This window comes from Scheffersomyces stipitis, chromosome 2 (genome assembly GCF_000209165.1).
Source record: "Scheffersomyces stipitis CBS 6054 chromosome 2, complete sequence".
Classification (NCBI taxonomy): domain Eukaryota; kingdom Fungi; phylum Ascomycota; class Pichiomycetes; order Serinales; family Debaryomycetaceae; genus Scheffersomyces; species Scheffersomyces stipitis.
The window spans coordinates 234489-252117 of NC_009042.1; the positions used below are offsets into that span (position 1 = coordinate 234489).

Genomic DNA, 17629 nt, shown 5'->3' on the forward strand with positions numbered 1-17629 from the left:
CAACGGTTTGAACGGCGAAAGTAGTGGGTAGCTGGAGTTTAAAGGAGAGCAGGAGTTGGAAGGTGAAGGATGAATAGTTCTAACAATAGAGGCGAAAATAGAAGAATCAAAGAAAAAATACTTGAAGTGGCTACCGAATTAAACTAGACATAAATCGTGTAGATCTGGGAAGTCTGGTTACTAGAATAATCGAAAAATCGTGAAGAGAGATGGCCATGAAATAATAAAGAATGAAAAGAAAAGCAAAAAAACGAACAGTAAAGGAAAGGCATAGACAGTACTTTAAATTAGGATGTTGGTTATTGCAAATCACTGGAGATTTTTTTTTTAACCGAAAACAGAAAATTGTATGAACGAATAAAACATGATGGAATAAATATATTCACTACACTGAGGTCGAATGTTAGCAGTCCTGGGGTAAAGTGAATTGAGTCCAAGGAGGAAATCCTAAAGCATTCAGAAACATTTTCACAGGAAGCTTCACGAAAAGTGTGTCTTCTCTGCAAGAAAAGCAATTTCTTCATTTACATCTTCTTGGCCACATGCTTCGTTACCGTTGGATGGTCTGGAAAACTACAAATGTCGCCGTGTCTATATGCTGAAGAATGTCGCCGATGTCTCCCATGGCCCAGCATTTTTTCTGCAACGTCACTCCAGAAATGAGATGACAGGATGACTCAACACGTGCACAAAGTCATGTGGTGACTAAAGTCCCGCATTTCGGCTTCAGAACGGAGTCAAATGCAATAATCCATGGAGAAACTCGGAACAACTAATTCTCAGAGGCGGCAGCCAGAACGTGGATGGACAGGCTTGCGCCGGTAGAAATCTCAGTGTCGCAGATAGCAAAATTGTGGTGATTGGGGATAGCGAGCCTAGCGAGACCGCGAGACCGCGAGACTGCTAGCGACAGTTATTTAGTGAGATAAGAATTAGTGGCGAATTACAGGCAAACGAGGAGGATCTGACAACTCGATTAGCGAGAAGAAGCAGATAAGTGACGGCTTCAATTGCCATTGGCATATACTAGTCCCGCCTACGCTATATTACAACTCTGTACAACTCTTCCATTCGAGCTTCCTATCTCTGAGATCCAACAGAACTTTCTCTGTGAGTCTGTCGTGGTGGTTCTGGCGAGACTGGAGGTAGCGAAAGTTGCGGAGGTTATGACGTCAGTGTAGGGCGAAGCCGGCACCTGCTCAGATCTCTGGCACTGAGAGCATCACGGAAGGTAGTAGCATTTTGCAATTGTAGGAGTTGTAGGGGACCCCAAGGCGTGTTTGTCCCGGCAATTCTAGCTCCGTGATTCCAGAAGGGTACACACTTTTTCTGGGGGTGTTCTTTCATATGGCACTGATTTTTCTTCTCGGTATTGGTTATCGTTGTGATTCATGTGCTTCGAGCGGCCGAATCCGAAATGTTCCATTTCCTGCATTGCATTTCTTGTCGGTAGAGACTCACCAGGAGGTACGGCGACAGGAGTAACGAAGAGTTAGCGAAGATTTCTGGGTGCAAGGAAGTGTAATTATTGCCGCGGAGGATATTCAATGTACATAGGGGGTATAGGAGACAGGGTAATAGGAGGCATTGGTGCTTTTAGAACCAATGATCTCTCACTAACTGGTGGAGGTATTCGAGCGAAGGTAAGCAGAGAAATCTGGCTCAACCCCACTAGTTTCAAAGGTGCGAATCATTGCGATGAGCACAAATTTAGTGACAGAAAATAGAGAGGAATAATGCAGAATCAGCACGGCCACCGCCATGGAAGTAGACTACCGTTAAGCAGTTGGAAACTAGACAGTCTAAGTCTAGTAGTCCTAGCAGTGGAATGTGACCTTCTCTCTCGTACGTTACTGAACCTGTTGTAGACTGTAGAAATTGTTGTATGTTTGCTATTGAGCTCCAGAGCCGGGTTCTGCGAGTCTCGCTACTTCTCCAGTTTTCACGAGATCTCCCTAAACACCAAAAGGTCTAGCCAAGTGGAGAGACTTGCTATGTGAACTTTTGAGCCAGCGCACATTCTCCATTTCTATAATATCCATTGATATTATTGTACCTCTCTGCTGTCGTTCATAATCGTCATTTCTAGGCGTCATTCATCTCGTCATGATATTGTCCCATTCTCTTCTGGTAGTTGGTCCAGCCATTTCCCAGCACCGAAAAAATACCCCTGCTCGCCGGAAAATCTGTCACGCTCACTGCGACTGCAGAGCTGGCGAGGGCACTGGACCAAGAATAACTAGTCATACAGAGTTAGTTCTCGCTAATTTCTTCACTAAATCTTGCTGAACCTCTCAAATTGTCGAAGTTTCTTGCTAATTCTCGCTAACTCTCACTATCTCTCTAGCTTCTCGCTAGCATTTGCAAGGGCTCACCACAGTCGCAGCCAGCCCTCGCTAACTCTTCAAGTTCTCACTACTTTTTGCTCCCTAGCGAGACCTCCCCTCAGGTCATCCAGCCCATTTTTTGCCGTGCACCTACAACGAGCAAACCAGTTTCATCACTTGTTTTTCCACAACCAAAACTTGTTTTTCTCTGTCTGCTGTCTTTAGCATTTTCCAAATTTCGATTTTGTTTTTTTCACCTCCACTTTTCCTTCCATCGTCTGTTATTTGCCACTCTAGAGACTCCACCTCTCAGTACTACACTGGTGATCTCTCTACCATTGCACAATCACACTAGCGAAAGGTTCGGCCCAATTTATACTAGTATTGTTGAAACGGCATTGATACAGATATCAAGCTACTAGCTACAATCACCACTAGCATCACACATCACTACCAGTACCACTATAAATACCAGATTACCACTGCCACCACTACAATACTAACACGACAGCTACTGCCATACCCCAACCACCACTACTAGAATACCACTTCGCCAACCACTTGATCTTCATACTTTTCCTGAATCTCTCAGTCATTCTCATTTCACTTCATCATCATCTTTTCTCATTAATCTTGCCACTAATTCTCACTTCTGCAGCAGTCTAGAATCCATCTTAAATTATCACATCCGCCATCTCCAAAATGTCAATGTCCAACAACGAGGTGTTCTGTGGAGGCGCTACCACGTCTCAGCATGTCGACGCTCAGGATGATGATCACTTTGAGAACACAACGTTTAAGTTGAAACGAACGAGATCCATGGGGCTACTCGACGAGTTCATCCCGGAGAAACTTGCAGCAGCGGCAAGCTCTACAACAACCAATACTGCCGATCAGAATACAGATCATATTGCTTCTACTACTAATACTTCTAGTAACGTATCACATTCTACGGACTTGTCGTCTCTCGCCCACCAGCTGAGCATAGACAGCAACATCATCAACGCTGGGGGTGAAAATGATATCATCAACATAGAAAACAATATCATCTCTAACAATGCTGATTCTTCTATTGATTCCGATGCCATATCACCTCCAGTTTCTTCAGTTTCACCGGGATTGACTCCAACGCCGCTTTCGCTCAAAAGCCCGGAGTTACTACCCCACGACGATACAGACATCACGACTGAGCCATCAGTACACGTCGATTACTTGTCACATCAATGGGATGTGAGCGACATTCTGAGATCATGGCGTTATGTGATTCTGAAGAGAAAAGATGTAGCTAACTCTGCCCGACTCGAGAACGCCAGTTGGCGAACTTGGGCTCAACGTAGATGCAATTTGAAGACGATAAGCCCGGAAGTCGTCAACTGGTCCAAAGACTCCGATGTTACGTGGCTCTACGGTCCTATTCTCAAGGATGACAAACCACTCTATCCGGATTCGACTTCTGATCATAAGGCGATCACAACGGCTTCTTCGGTCGTCGCCGGTGACATTTCCATACCCAACAAGTCACATGTACTGGCACCGAAGCCAATTTTAAAACGTAGAACGGTTCAGGACATGATGATCAGCCATCTGAACTTGTTGAAGCTCCAGCTTGCCACTAACAAAATGTACCAGAAACAGCGTGAAAAACAGCTTCTGATCCAGCAACAGCAACAGCATCAGCAAAAGCAGCATATCCAGGACGGAAAGAGCAAACATACGCCCGAATTTGACGACTATGATGCCATTCTGGCCAAGTTGAATTCGCAGTACAAAAATGTCAGCGGCTCTTCTGAAAATTCATCCCAAAACAGCAGTGTAACCAGGCTTCAAAGTTTGCTTCAGAAATCGCAAGGTTCTACTTCAAATCTCAAGCACCAGCCCCAAACTCCAGATTTTGGCCCCGCTCTTCTAGCAAAGGATGTAGACGAAGCCGATTTCTCGATGTTTTTAGGTACGTCATCTTCTGCCGCCGCTGCTACTGCTGCTATCTCTATAGCCAATGCCGTTCCGGAAAAGGCGAAATCGCCAATTGTGGAAGTTCCTGGCAATGTAGGAAGTTCGATATCTGTTTCAGCAACGGGAACGGGAACTGTAACATCTGCTTCTACTTCGAGTTCAGACAGTGTTACGATTCCAGTTACAGAAGAGAAGCATAAGGAAAAACGTCATATTCATTTCAACGACGAAGTAACCCAATGCATAGCTGTAGATCACTTTTCTGATAACGAGTATGAAGAGGAAGACGATGATTATTACTACGACCCCGATACTGGTTCTGAAGACGAGTTTGATGGCTACATCTACGAGAATTCTACGAATTACGGTGAAAATGTTGAGTCTACTCCAGCCTACAATAGCGATGAAGACGATGACGATGAAGACGATGACGATGAAGACGAAGAGGGTGGCTTTTTCCTCAAGGTGAAGTCGCCTTCAATTCCACAGTCGAACATTCCAGGGTTGCTGGCATCTGCTGGAGGTCAGATTTCTTCACAACGAGAACCGGAAGCCACTGAAGACTCTGATTCTGTATCTACAAACAATAGCAAGCTGTATAAGACGATTCAGTTGTTACCATCAACTTCGTTAAACTATGGATCAGACGAAGAAAGCGACGAGGAGAATCCTTACACTTCCAGTTTGTCTCACAATGTCAATAACGACGTAAGTAGAGGTTACGATTACTACTACGACTACAACACGGTGTATACGGTCGACCCAAGTCATGCAATCTACGGAACCAACAAGAAAGACACGCCCGATGTAGTAGATGTACCAGAGAACATCACTATGGGCTCAAACTTCGACTACGAGATTATAGAGAACGACGACTTTGCTCTGAATATAGACGGAAGAAACGCTTTACCTATAATTAACCCGGCCATCATCAACAGCAACAACATCAACAACCAGAACATCAATCAGAATACCGCCAGTTATGTTCAATACAATGCCAGTGCGAATGCTGGGAGTCCAGCTTCTCCTCCAACTATTCCCATACCGAAAGCTGCACCTTCTGCCATTCCCAGCTCGATCTCAGGAACGTCTCCTTTCAGTTTGAGTGATTCAGAAAACAGCGACGATGAATCTGATGAAGGATTGTCTATTGGAGCCAGAACTTCGTCTCACTCCTTAGCTCAACAAGTGTTTGGCCAGGCAATGTCTGAAAGTGTCAGTAATAATAGTGCCAAAAGACATTTTCCTGAAGCTTTTGAGACTCCACAACCCTCTTCGGCTCCTGTCAGTAGTATAAATCCTAATCATTCGTCAGCATCAATATCTAAGATGCCAACCTCGTCTAGTTCGTTATCTCAGCTGTTCTTTGGAGGTGCTGCTTTGACAAAACAGAGGCAGTCGTCGAATTCATTATCTGAACAATTCTTTAATGCTCAACCAACAACTCCTGCTTCAATTCTGCAGCCACAACCACAGCACCAAGCTACAGACGTAGGTTCCAGTCAGTGGTTTACCGTTTCCCCTGAGAGCTCGCCTGCTCCATTGCAGAAGACACTTTCGAATACCCAGAGAAAGGCTTCTCCCTTACCTCCACATACCACTTCAGCGAATGCCTTTCTGGGAAATACAACTCCTCCACCACTGCAACCTCCTACCGGTCTGACATCGAGGCAACAGTCCAAGACGTTCTTGTTTGACGATTCAGACTCAGACTCAGACGTAGACTACGTAGAGAATGTAGCCCCGTTGAATGTGGCAGGCCCCGGAGCCAACAGCCCGAGCTATGCGACATTGGCCCTGGTAGCAGACAAGAGCGGTGTGAAGTCGCCGTCCCCTGATGTTTCTAATGCCAATGAGAATAACGATAATCAAAGTCCTCAGTCTCGAAACATAGTGGGTCAGGCTAAGGGTTTGGCCAACCACTTCTTAGGCGGCTGGAAGCAGTAGAACAAGGAAAAAGAAGATACCTTAAGCGGAAAGTTACCGGAGTGATAATGTTGTTTTAATATTAATATTGAAGTTAATGATATTAACATGTCAAGCCAGATTTCACTCATATAAATACGCATAGACAGTGACCACTATAGCCACCAGAATTATTCACAATCAAACCTACGAAGATCCCGAATCCACGCTAGTGCTTAATAGCACCTTTCGGGCACCGAGGCCGCAGCACGCGAGCCATAGTAACTCGTCTGGTATACCATGTCTATTTTGCTTTTATTTCATACAGTTTAATCATTACATGTACTATAGAAAGGTGTAGATCTTTACGGGAGTACTACTGAAATCGGTTTAGCACAGTATTGGAGGCTCGTAAAGTGGTGTAGAATTACTCAATTTCTATTTGCAATTAAGAATTAACTTGATTACATTCAAACTAGTATGGGACTATAGATACGAAGAACTTTCTTGGATTAGGGAACTAATGAAGAACTACTATGGGATAAGTATTGAGAGAAGAGCCAATTATTCAATATAGAACCAATTCGGTAATGGTCTCTGGAGAAAAGTGCTATGGAACCCAAAATACATTTTACGACCACTTAATGTAGAATTTTTTATTGATATTTCGTGAGAGATTTTCTTTTCGATTCTCTTTGGTTGTCTTCTATACACTATAGATCCAGTGTAAAAGTACCAGCAATGGAAGTATGGAATCATAAATGGAACCGTATAATAGAACCGTATAACCTGCTATGTTCAACATGCAGGAATCTCAACAAAAATTTGGCTATCATACAGATCTAGAAGTGGTTGGTACACGACCACTTCAGCGAAGTGAAAGCTAAGAATGGACAACGAGGATTAACGCAAGGAGTATGAACATGGATGAATAGCATGCCTTGTGATGTAAATTGGGGTCAAAGAATGAGTGAAATAGCATTCTCGAAAAGAGTGGTTTTATATAGTAAGTGGGAGCTACCAATAGAATATAACCCGAAATAAGAATACCTGTATATAGTGCCACTTATCATCTGTCCTGCAGATTCTACTACAATAGACAAGGCAAATAGTCATGTTTAAATATTAATGTATATTTTGGTCTTTTCATATCAAGAAGGCAAAAGTTAGAAAGTCGAGAAACGGATAGCAGGTCTAAACTGCAATCAATCGACGACATATTTAGCAACTGCGACATTTTCCTGGCTCAGAAGCTGCTCTGAATCTTTGTAAACACGTTCATTATAAATTACAAATAGGAATACGAATAGAGCCAAGAACAATCTAACGAAACATTAATAAGGTTCCGAATATCCCATCTAGAGTTATTGGAGGTTTCAGAAGAGTCTAACGGAACTTGAAACCTTAGAGAACAGCTTGCAACCATTGACACGTTGAAGCTCTTAGAGAACTCATAAAGACACATTATACGTTAGGAGAAAGGCTCATACGAATAGACAGTCTGTTTCAATCATAAATTATAAAATTCATAAAGGACTTATCTTCCACTGTTAGTTTCACAAGCCTCAAACTCATAAACAGCACTTATTATATAATATTCATCCACAATGACTTGTCTGAAGATACACCCGTCAGATATACTTTCTCTTCCGGTCATAATACTCTCGCTTGTTCTACCTGTCTCGTTCAACGCCCGAAGCAACAACGATTCGAGTCCTGATGACGGAAAATGTGAGTTGATAGGGACATTTTCGCTCTTGACTCAGGCATTTTTGGGTCTTCTTTGTCTTCTGTCGCTTATAATCAAACGTTCCTACGAGTATCCCATTAGGAGAACATGGTCTGTGTGGTTTTTCGATGTTTCCAAACAGTTGATTGGTGCTTTAGGTGTTCACATCTTCAATGTTCTACTTTCTCTTATCAAGCTGGGAGACCTAGGGGACGAAATTGCTGATAAACTGAAGCTTCCCAAAGTACCCAACTCTCCCGTCGTAGCTCCACCGGCCTCTGAAGGATCAGACCCATGCGATTGGTACTTCCTCAACATCGTTTTTGATTGCACTGTAGGTGTTTTCATCTTGTACCATGTTTTCAAAGTAGTTACCAAATTCTGTAAGTCGTATTTGGGCATTACTCAGATCGAGTCTGGCCAGTATGGACCGGATGTGAATCGGCCATCAGTGCGGGCATACTTGAAGCAGTTGCTGATCTACTTCACTTCGTTGATGATTACCAAACTCATTTTGTTTGTAGCTATGGAATGCTTTGAGACTCAATTATTGTGGATTACGAAGCACATTTTGCTTGTCTGGCTAGACGAGTATCCCGACGAATTTGAAATCTTCATTGTCATGTTTGTGGTACCGATTTTCATGAACTGTTTGCAACTTGTGTTGATTGACAACTTCATCCGTAATCAGGTCTGGCTGAGAGTCAACAAACGGATGCATGAAGAACATCCAAACGACAGGGACGTACAAGTCCAACAACAGGAAATAGCCGAACTCCTTCAAGAGGAACTCCTAGCTCAGGAGGAAGTCCAAATTGTCGTCACAGATAACGAGAATCAGATCCAAAGCAAACAGAGTCTCCAGATTCACGAATGTGTAAATAACAGCGATAGTAGTGACAGCAGCCATTCCACTTTGGTAGACAAGAAGCAGAAGAATAGTTACGGAACCTTTGACGAGGTATAATTCGAGCATACGAAGTTACTTTTATTTATTCATAAGTCTAGCATATATGTACAGGTGGAATTACTATTAACAGGTGGAAATAATATGAAGAGTTGATAATTCTATTCTGAAGAACTTGAAGATTTGAGTAATAAAATTGAAAATCTAATGATTCTTCACGACTTTTTGCAATATTCAATTATTTCATACAAGAATTCTTCAGCACTTACTTCAAGAACAATATCATAAGATAAACCATAAGTGAGAGTTGACCAACTGGATCAACCTACTCAGTCCATCTAGTTGGTCTCGAAGCCAAAGCCTTTCATGCAGACCTTGTATCCTTGGATCAATTCGTTGCACTTTCCACTTTCTTGACCGTTGAAGAGAAGACATTCATCTCTCAACTTCTTTTCGTCGAGGCACACACAGCAGGGCTTGGGCTTGTTTTCTTTCTTGATTTCACAGGCTGGAGCTGACATTTTGGTCGTAGAGTTGGACTTTTGGGATGTTTTCAAGTGGTTTCTGCAGAGAAAGTGGTGCCATTAGGTTCAGTTAAGTATTAGTAATGGTAAAGGTGGATTGCACCATATGTCGCGATGTCGTGTGCGACATTTGGTGATGTTAGATGAGCAAATTATAGAGAATACAACATAGAGTTTGGCAAGAGCTAATTTGAAGTAGTATATAGTTCATTCTGATTCTTGTAAATCTAGAGAAGTTGGAGGGATATATTGAAACTGATATAATCTACAGTGTTCAGTGGAAGCTGTTGGTGCTTTTTAGAACTATGAGAAGGGTGACGACTACCATAAAAAGAGCAATTTGGAAGTTGGATATGGGATTGTCGAATTCCACTCCTTGTTCTAAATATACCATCGCAACTTCATGTCTTCATATCATCATCTTATCTTATTAGTATACCTATATTCTAAGAATCATATAATATATGCCACGCCGACATTTCAATATATTCACGTGACCTTTAACAACAAGTATTGCGACACAGCGACATTATTCCCACTATAGCCATGTAAATATTACCCAGAAATGTACCATGTCCATCTTTAGATCTGTTCCTTTATCAGCATTGGATCTTTTCGCGACTGAAGCAACGATTTGTTGTTCTACGTCGGTTTGAACTGCATTGCTGTTGTTTTCTCGCTCACAGATTTGTAATTCTTTTTAATTCGTGAAGTCTCCAACAGATTCATTATTATTCAGTATCAGATCGAGTAGACTAACCTTAGAAGTCAGCAAACTACACCAAATTGCAATTATAAGAAGCATCAATTAACAATTCAGTCTTATATATCACTATCATTTTGTCAATTTTATCTAAACTATCAATTATTCCCATTAATTCTTTGCCATCACTTCATCATAGATCTATTTTCAATGCCGGAAGAAAAGATACCAGACACGATTCTCCGCAAAGCGTCCGTCAACGAGTCAGAAGACCTCAACGATGATCTTCAGAATGTTCTGGACGACTCTGAGAGTCTGGACACGTTTTCCAACATCCAATCGGCCAACATGCCTTATTCGAATAGTGTCCATAATGCCATTCCAAGTGGAAAGCACAGAAGAACAGGCTCCGCCATGTCGTTCAGAAACAGCATCGACAATGAGAGTGTTTTTTCATCTACTGTCTACTACAACATCCTCAATTCACAGCTGGTTAACCCCGACGACTCACTCAATACAATACAGGGAGAATACCTGCCATTGGGACCTAACTCCATCTACGAGTTAACTATAGGGTCCGACACAGCCCGAGCTCGTAGAAAGAAGGCTCCTAAATCATCTGTCACTATCAATGGTGGGCTAACAACGGTAGCAAACTTGAAGTTTCCAACCACAAGAGACATACCCCAGATCCAGTTGGTTAAGCTCAAGTCGCGTGTCAAGGATTCGGATTTGCAGGCCAAGTATGTAGCGAATCTCGAAGACGAGTACAAGTCCTTTGAGCTGAGCTACAGACAGCTTACTCAGGATACGTTATTTAAGTTCACACAACAGGAACAGGGTAAAGTGTCTGCGTCGTCGTCTGTGGCTAATTTCCAGGATGTAGAGTTTGGATCTGATGAGTTGAGTGCGATACCGAAAGTGTATCTCGAGGAAGAGTTCCGTCTTGATGATCCCCGAGTTTTCAAGCAAGTAATTGAAGGTGCCAGTATAATACCCTCAGATAATGACGATCCTTCTTCTCACTTAGTGAACAACACCGCGCTTCAAGAGAGAATCTCGCACTATTTGGACATCGTAGAAGTCAGTCTCATCAAGGAGATCTCCAAGACATCAGACTCTTTTTTCCTGACGATAGGCGATATCGAAAAGATCCAGACACATCTGAACGAATGTGTAGATAAGTTCCAGAGCATGAAGGAGAAACTTGAACAAGTTGAAAATGGCCATTCCAGGAAGGGCTTACAGATCTTTGATAAACTTGTTCAGAAGAAAAATGTAGAGCACTTGGAGTCATGTTTGTTACAATTAAAATATGTAGTTTCCACATTTGATTTGGCTAACAAGTCGTTCACGAATTCGCAATATTCAAAATGCTTGACGGAAACAATTCTCACGGAATGCTTGGTAGAAGGTTTAAATAAAAACCAGATTGAAGATGAAAGTCTTCGAGCCCTCTATCCAAGTTTTCAGTTTCCTCTTGTGGATTTGACTGGTTTGCCTGCATTGATCCATCTTCGTAATGATCTTCAAACCCTCAAGGACGAATGTAGCAAAGGATACATCAACGACTTCATACAGGTGCTATTGGACGATTTACGTACACATTGCCGTTCAGTACCGGTGCAAGATACACTCAACAGACTCTATAATGGTATTGACAAGACGAAGAAATACCACTCAAAGCCCGTCAACAATTCTTATCTTGTGATCACAGACTCTAAGCGTCAGCAATTGATGGATTATGTCCGAAACTTAGCCAAGTCAGGCAGAATGGTACAAGCATATTCGTCATATCAGGATCGTATCATGACTGAAATCAAGGATATCATCAAGACCAATCTTCCCACACAATCACAAAATGGATCTACAGATATGTCCAACACGCCATCTAGATCTGCGTCTGTACCGCCTGAGAGTTTGAATAGCAATCCTTCTGCAATTTCTCAAAGTCAAACTGGTGAATCTTTGCAAGTTCCTCATTCTACAAACACTTCATTGTCTTCTAACATCAAGTCGCTTACACCTAAAGAATTTGAACAGATGTTTATCAAAACGTATGCGGATTTATCAGAATGTTTGCGTAGACTCACTGCTCACCAGAAGTTGCTACTTGATTTGGCACTTACGACTACAACTTCACTCGCTCCTGATTTTGATATCATGTCGCTTGACATTTCCATAGCCATCAGTAAGGCGATAGAGCTAACTCAAGTAAGACTTACCAGAGTTATCAATGTTAGACTGGAACAAACTGCCGACCTCACTGTACCTTTCTATCTCAGATTGAACTCTATCACGTCTGCTTACTTGCAAGAGTGTGAGCTTATATCTCCCGGCTTCAACGGAAGTGCACTCAGTGAGTGGTTCAGAAACCACTTGAACTACTTTGTGCACAGATTTCATCATAATGCATTGAAGGCTTTGGTAACAGATACAAACAGGGATACTTGGAAGGAAGTAACTCTGGCAGAAGCACTTTCTGAGGCTCAGGAAATTGTAGACGAAATCACAGGCTATACTGACTACATTCTCCTTAATGGTAACACTGGTTTTTCTGGTGAAAAGTGGCTAGAACCGCTTGATTTCCATGAAAAACCAGAAGTTCACCAAGATACAAAGGTTGTAGAAAATGACAAGATTCGTGTAACTATTGGCTCCGAGAGCTTTATGATTCCTAGCTTAGCGCTTAGATCTGTTAGACAAATTAGGGATTATCTAATTATCGCCAAGGTATTCACAAGTACAGCTTCTTCCATCGAAAACAACCTCTTGAACTACTTCAAGTTGTTGAATTCCAAGACTTATCAAGCGGTTTTGAATGCTGGAGCTACCAGAACAGCCGGGTTGAAGCATATTTTTCCCAAGCATATAGCCTTATGTATTCAGTTGGTGGAGTTCAATTTGTCTTTGTTGGACAGGTTGAAGACAGTTTTCCCTTCTCGAGAATCCACTCCAGTTCCTGTTAGTGGATCGCCCAGTGAGGATTTGTCTTTCGCCAGAATCATCAGCAACTACAAAGACCATGAGAATGAACTTTTCTCCAAACTTGTGTCTATTTTGCACGATAGAACTGTCACCCATAGTGCTACTATTAAGAACATTAACTGGTCAGAGCCTCTTAAACATCCGCAGCAGTGCCATCAGTATATGGAAACTTTGGTGAAGGACACTTTGACGGTTACAAAGGCTATTTCGCGGTATTTGCCCGAGCTCAAGTGCTCGTTGATCTTACTGCAGATTTTCGATAACTACAAGAGAATCTTGGTTGAATGCTACTGTACTCAATTGCCTCAGTTTAAGGACTTCAATGAAAAGCACATGGTATTAAAGGATATCGACTACTTTAGAGTGAAGTTATGTGAACTTCCGGGCTACGGAAACTCCGGGCAGGTTATTTGGGAGAATGTTAACTCCTTGCCTACCGTTGAGGATACCAAAATGGAAGAAGTAATGAGACATAACATAGCGGATGAAAGATTGCAAATCCTGAGTGTAAGAGGCTCGGCAAAGAGTTCTTTGGAAGTGCAAAGATCTTCTGAAGAAAAACAAAGGAAGACTGAGGTACAACCGATTACGGAGAATCTTCCTGGTCAGGAGCTTCTAGTGTCTGCAATAGAACCAGAAGAAGAGAAAGAACTTCCGATATCAGAAAAGGAAGCCGTTCCTAAAAATGAAATAGCCGAAAAGGAGGATTCGGAGATTGATACAGAAATTCTTGAGAAGGCAGCAGTGACTGCTCCAGAGATCGCAGTCGATGAGGAAGAGCCCGAGAAAGATGAAGTAATAGACAAGCAGTTACCAGTCATAGATGAGAACGATGCAAAACCAGGAGATGGAGCTCTACTTCCAGAAAAGGAAGCTCCTCAATCTGATCCAGATGATATTGTAAATGGGCCTGTACAGGACAAAGAGGAACCTGCCAAAGGGGATCTGGTTCAAATAGATGAAGATGTCAAATTAGCTAGTGAAGTGGAAAACCCCACTGGGGGAGTTGCTGAGGAGCCTTTAAAGGAATACTCTGAAGAAGTGACTAATTTAACGTCTAAGGATGAAACTGAGGTTAAAGATGATCCATCTTCAAAGATTGAAGTACAGATAACTTCATCCGAAGAAGATATAGAAGCTGGGATAGACAGCAGCAATGGAATCGAAGAAAACACGGTTGTTTCAGAACTGGTGCCAGAGGTTGAGCAGAACGATGAAGAGGACTCGGAAGAGGTTCTTTTTGATCAAGAAGCAGAGACTGCTTCTGCTACTAATGAAGACAACGAAGGAAATCAAAAGTAAAACTTGTAGATATATAATATTGGAGTTCAATATTGGCATTAGCTTTACGTATTCTACAATATAATAATGAGTAGAAGTATCCTTGTATATCTTTCTGTATCTGTTATATTACAATTACTATTCAACTACTTCGACAATTCAAACTCTCCATGGCTATTCTTAGTGTATACTTTTTCTTCCTCTGTGACAATAGCGTCGATCAAAGCATGTGGAGTGACATCGAAAGCTGGATTCCAAACCGAAATACCTGGAGTGGCGATTCCCACAGTGTATTTATCACCTATGGAACCATCTTCCCTCAACACGGGACCCTTAAGAGTGGTCAATTCGTTAGCAGGTCTTTCCTCAATCACAATTTCGTCACCTGTAGCAGTGTTGAGATCAATGGTAGTTCTTGGGGCTGCCACAATGAACTTGATTTTGTTGGCAGAACCAGAAAGCTTATTGGAGTTGAAGAAGTTGGCGATAGTGGACAACTGGAACGTGCCGATCTTGTTGGCAGTGTCTCCATTCTTGACGACTCTGTCTGCACCTACAATAATGAACTTGACTGGAGCTGCAGCGTTGTCCTGGATGTTTTTGTTACTACTTAAAGTATTCACCAACGACGAAACCATATTGTCACAGATCAATGTGAATGGAATCTGCTCGTAGTGCAACTCGTATGTAGTTAACTTGGCACCCTGGTTATATGGACGTGTCTCACACGGATAAACGTGGTCGAGCCAGAATTCCTCACTGGATTCTGACTTCTTCAATTTGTCGTAAGTGGAACGAATAATCCCCAACGCCGTTCCATGACCAGAAGTAGCCAAGGAGCCCGTGTTACAAATAGTAACTATGGAGAAAGCGCCCTTGAAACCATCCTTCTTCAATGTTTCTACGATGTAGTTCAAGCCGTTGGCGCCTATCTTGAAGTTGTTGGCCAAATCGTCTTCGTACAAGGCTACAGAATACTTGTAGATGATCTGATATACGTCTTCATCTACAAGGTCATTCTGGCCAAATTTTGCACTAACCAACTTCTTGATATCATTGAGTGCATTGGCTAGGTTGACAGCTGTGGGTCTGGAAGTCTCCAAATAGTCAATTGAGTCAAACAACTTGGACACAGTCTTGTTTCCACCATTTTTCAAGGAGGCATTGGTGTCCACAACAACAGCAAAAGCTCCTACAATGGCAATTGCAGGTGCTCCTCTCACTTGCATGAGCCTGATAGCCAGAAAAGCATCTTCGATCGTCTTGATATCGAGATAGTGGGTTGTGTAAGGAAGCAAAAGCTGGTCCAAGATTTGGAGCGAAATATTCTCCTTGTCAAATTTGATTGCCTGGAGTGTTTTAGCGGTAGAAGCCATTTTCTGTTAGAAATTAAGCACGAGAATAAATCCGATACTGAAGAGAAAGCAACCACTAAAAAACAACGGTCTCAGTTGGTTCCAAAGAAGAATAGTGGTCTAAACACTGAAAACGTTTTCTAATTAAAAACTATGGAGTTCTGAAATTTATGTGCAATCACGTGTGAAGTTTGCACCCATTCAATAGTAATGGCTGCGAAATAAGGACTCTGGAGATGGATTATTAGGTAAGCTATTGTCCAATACTGTACCAGAACATTATAGACCCTATAGACAGTTTATTATAGACTTATGTACCACCATATACTACTTCGGATTTATTATAGGCTTGTTAGAATCGTAATAGTGCTCTGTAGTTTATTAACTAGAAGATAAGTCTTCTTATTCCTTCGATTTCCCATTCCTCTTTGATGGCATTCCATTTGCATCCAAGCAACTTTCTGCCTGTCACAGGACATCTACCACCCTTGTTGATGTCGATTGTAAAATCTTGTTCTTGTTTTGGTTCGTAATCTTGCGGTTCTTCTTCTTTCTCTTGTTCCTCGGCTTCAGAGTCAATTTCTGACTCTTCCTCTTCTTCCTCTTCGTCCTCTTCATCAAGCTCCTTGTTTTTTCTCTTCTTCAATTTGTCATTGACTATAATATGTGACTTTTCAAGATAGTTGTATATACAGGCGTAATCAAACACATAGCCTGTTTCGATAATCGCTGGATTTGTCAATTCTTTCTTACAGATGGGACATGTTTTGTTCAGGGAGTATCTCTTCGCCTTTCTGTTGGCCTCTTTGGCTTCTTTCAATGCCTCGGTAACCAACCCAGGAGGAGGCAATGTGAAGTCGAGAATGTTGCCCTGGTTCTTAGACAACTTCGAGGCAAAATCTGAGTTGTTCCACCATTCTAAGAACTTCAACGAGAAGATAGCTACGGGAAAGAAAGTTCCCAAGATGAAAGAGACAAGTTTCCAGGATGGATTCGTCAAATACTTAGACAAAAATTTCGCTACGACTTCTGAAGTTGTCTGTGGGGCTATACGATTAGGTCTCTTGACGTCTGGATTCACTGGTTTAGGCTCATGCTTAGCGTAGTCATATTGGCTCAATCGAGCGTAGTTCATCCGGAACAAGTATGTGAGCAAGGTTGGCGATTTACTGTGACCGCTCAAATACATGAGAGTAGTTATGAAATTCGCAGCTCGATAGGCACTCTGGACGTAGGGATATATCTCAACAAACTTCCTTTTCAACGAAATACGCAAGTTTTCTTCCTTGGAATTAGACTCATGGGTATTGAGCTGATTCGTCACATACTTTGTATACCATATTTCGTAGCAATAATTCAATTTTTCAGAGACATATGCTGTACCCGTGATCTCAAATACAGATACGAGTTTCTGAAGGGATGTCAAAGCGCGTCTTTCCTCTACCATAGCCGGAACTACCAGCGTAAGTTTATTGGCATTGTAATTACCATTGTTCAACGGTGTTTGATTAACTCTTTTGAGTCCATAGAAGTTTTCAGTGAACGAGCCGTGCCAGTACTGAACGAAGTACCATTCCACAAAGCTTCGTAACACCAAATTTAGTTCGTCAAAGCGGTTGTTGATTCGCAATAAGTACTTGGGATAGCGGCTGGCATAGTGTACTAATATGTAACGTAAGGATGGAGAAAGAAGGGACTCGAGTTGGCTGGCGGAAATGAGCTCAAAAAGCGTTGGAGTCTCTGAATCTAGCTGGGAAGCATCTAAGGATGAATAGTACTCCATCTTGAGAATGAAAATTTCTAATACCGAAACTTTGGGGTTCGAAGACTTCGGTGCTTTGTATAGGAGTTATTAGCGAAGTTTGTTCCTTTCAAAATAGTAGAAATAGCTTAGTTGATCACAAAGAAAGGTTTAGCCAAACTGGAGTTTCTCCACAAATTGAAAAATCGATGTACC

At 42.0% G+C, this 17629-nt stretch overlaps 6 protein-coding genes across 6 annotated transcripts; 3 read left to right on the forward strand and 3 right to left on the reverse strand. All coding sequences in view use genetic code 12, as the record gives it.

Moving 5' to 3' along the window:
* Window positions 1-2526: 2526 nt before the first annotated feature.
* Window positions 2527-6714, forward strand: REG1 (RNA processing protein). Its single transcript, XM_001382243.1, has 3 exons — window positions 2527-3266; window positions 3306-4279; window positions 4439-6714. Exons 1-3 carry the CDS (start codon window positions 3030-3032, stop codon window positions 6225-6227), a joined length of 3000 nt encoding a protein of 999 aa, XP_001382280.2. The 5' UTR covers window positions 2527-3029; the 3' UTR covers window positions 6228-6714.
* A 1078-nt stretch (window positions 6715-7792) lies between these two features.
* Window positions 7793-8881, forward strand: PICST_56134 (predicted protein; the record flags this gene model as incomplete). The annotated part of the gene is given in 3 exon segments (XM_001382244.1): window positions 7793-7869; window positions 7885-8722; window positions 8756-8881. 3 exon segments carry the CDS (start codon window positions 7793-7795, stop codon window positions 8879-8881), a joined length of 1041 nt encoding a protein of 346 aa, XP_001382281.2.
* Window positions 8882-8883: 2 nt separating this feature from the next.
* COX17 (Cytochrome c oxidase assembly protein/Cu2+ chaperone) lies at window positions 8884-9366 on the reverse strand. Its single transcript, XM_001382774.1, has one exon. It carries the CDS (start codon window positions 9340-9342, stop codon window positions 9160-9162), a length of 183 nt encoding a protein of 60 aa, XP_001382811.1. The 5' UTR covers window positions 9343-9366; the 3' UTR covers window positions 8884-9159.
* Window positions 9367-10079: 713 nt separating this feature from the next.
* Window positions 10080-14338, forward strand: PICST_66784 (loss upsets vacuole; the record flags this gene model as incomplete). The annotated part of the gene is made up of 1 exon (XM_001382245.1): window positions 10080-14338. The coding sequence occupies exon 1, from the start codon at window positions 10259-10261 to the stop codon at window positions 14336-14338; it is 4080 nt and encodes a 1359-aa protein (XP_001382282.2). The 5' UTR covers window positions 10080-10258.
* Window positions 14339-14463: 125 nt separating this feature from the next.
* Window positions 14464-15693, reverse strand: PICST_40776 (translation initiation factor; the record flags this gene model as incomplete). The annotated part of the gene is made up of 1 exon (XM_001382775.1): window positions 14464-15693. One exon carries the CDS (start codon window positions 15691-15693, stop codon window positions 14464-14466), a length of 1230 nt encoding a protein of 409 aa, XP_001382812.2.
* A 364-nt stretch (window positions 15694-16057) lies between these two features.
* PICST_42357 (peroxisome assembly protein 12) lies at window positions 16058-17455 on the reverse strand (the record flags this gene model as incomplete). Its single annotated transcript, XM_001382776.1, has 1 exon — window positions 16058-17455. The coding sequence occupies one exon, from the start codon at window positions 17453-17455 to the stop codon at window positions 16058-16060; it is 1398 nt and encodes a 465-aa protein (XP_001382813.2).
* Between the last annotated feature and the right edge of the window lie 174 nt (window positions 17456-17629).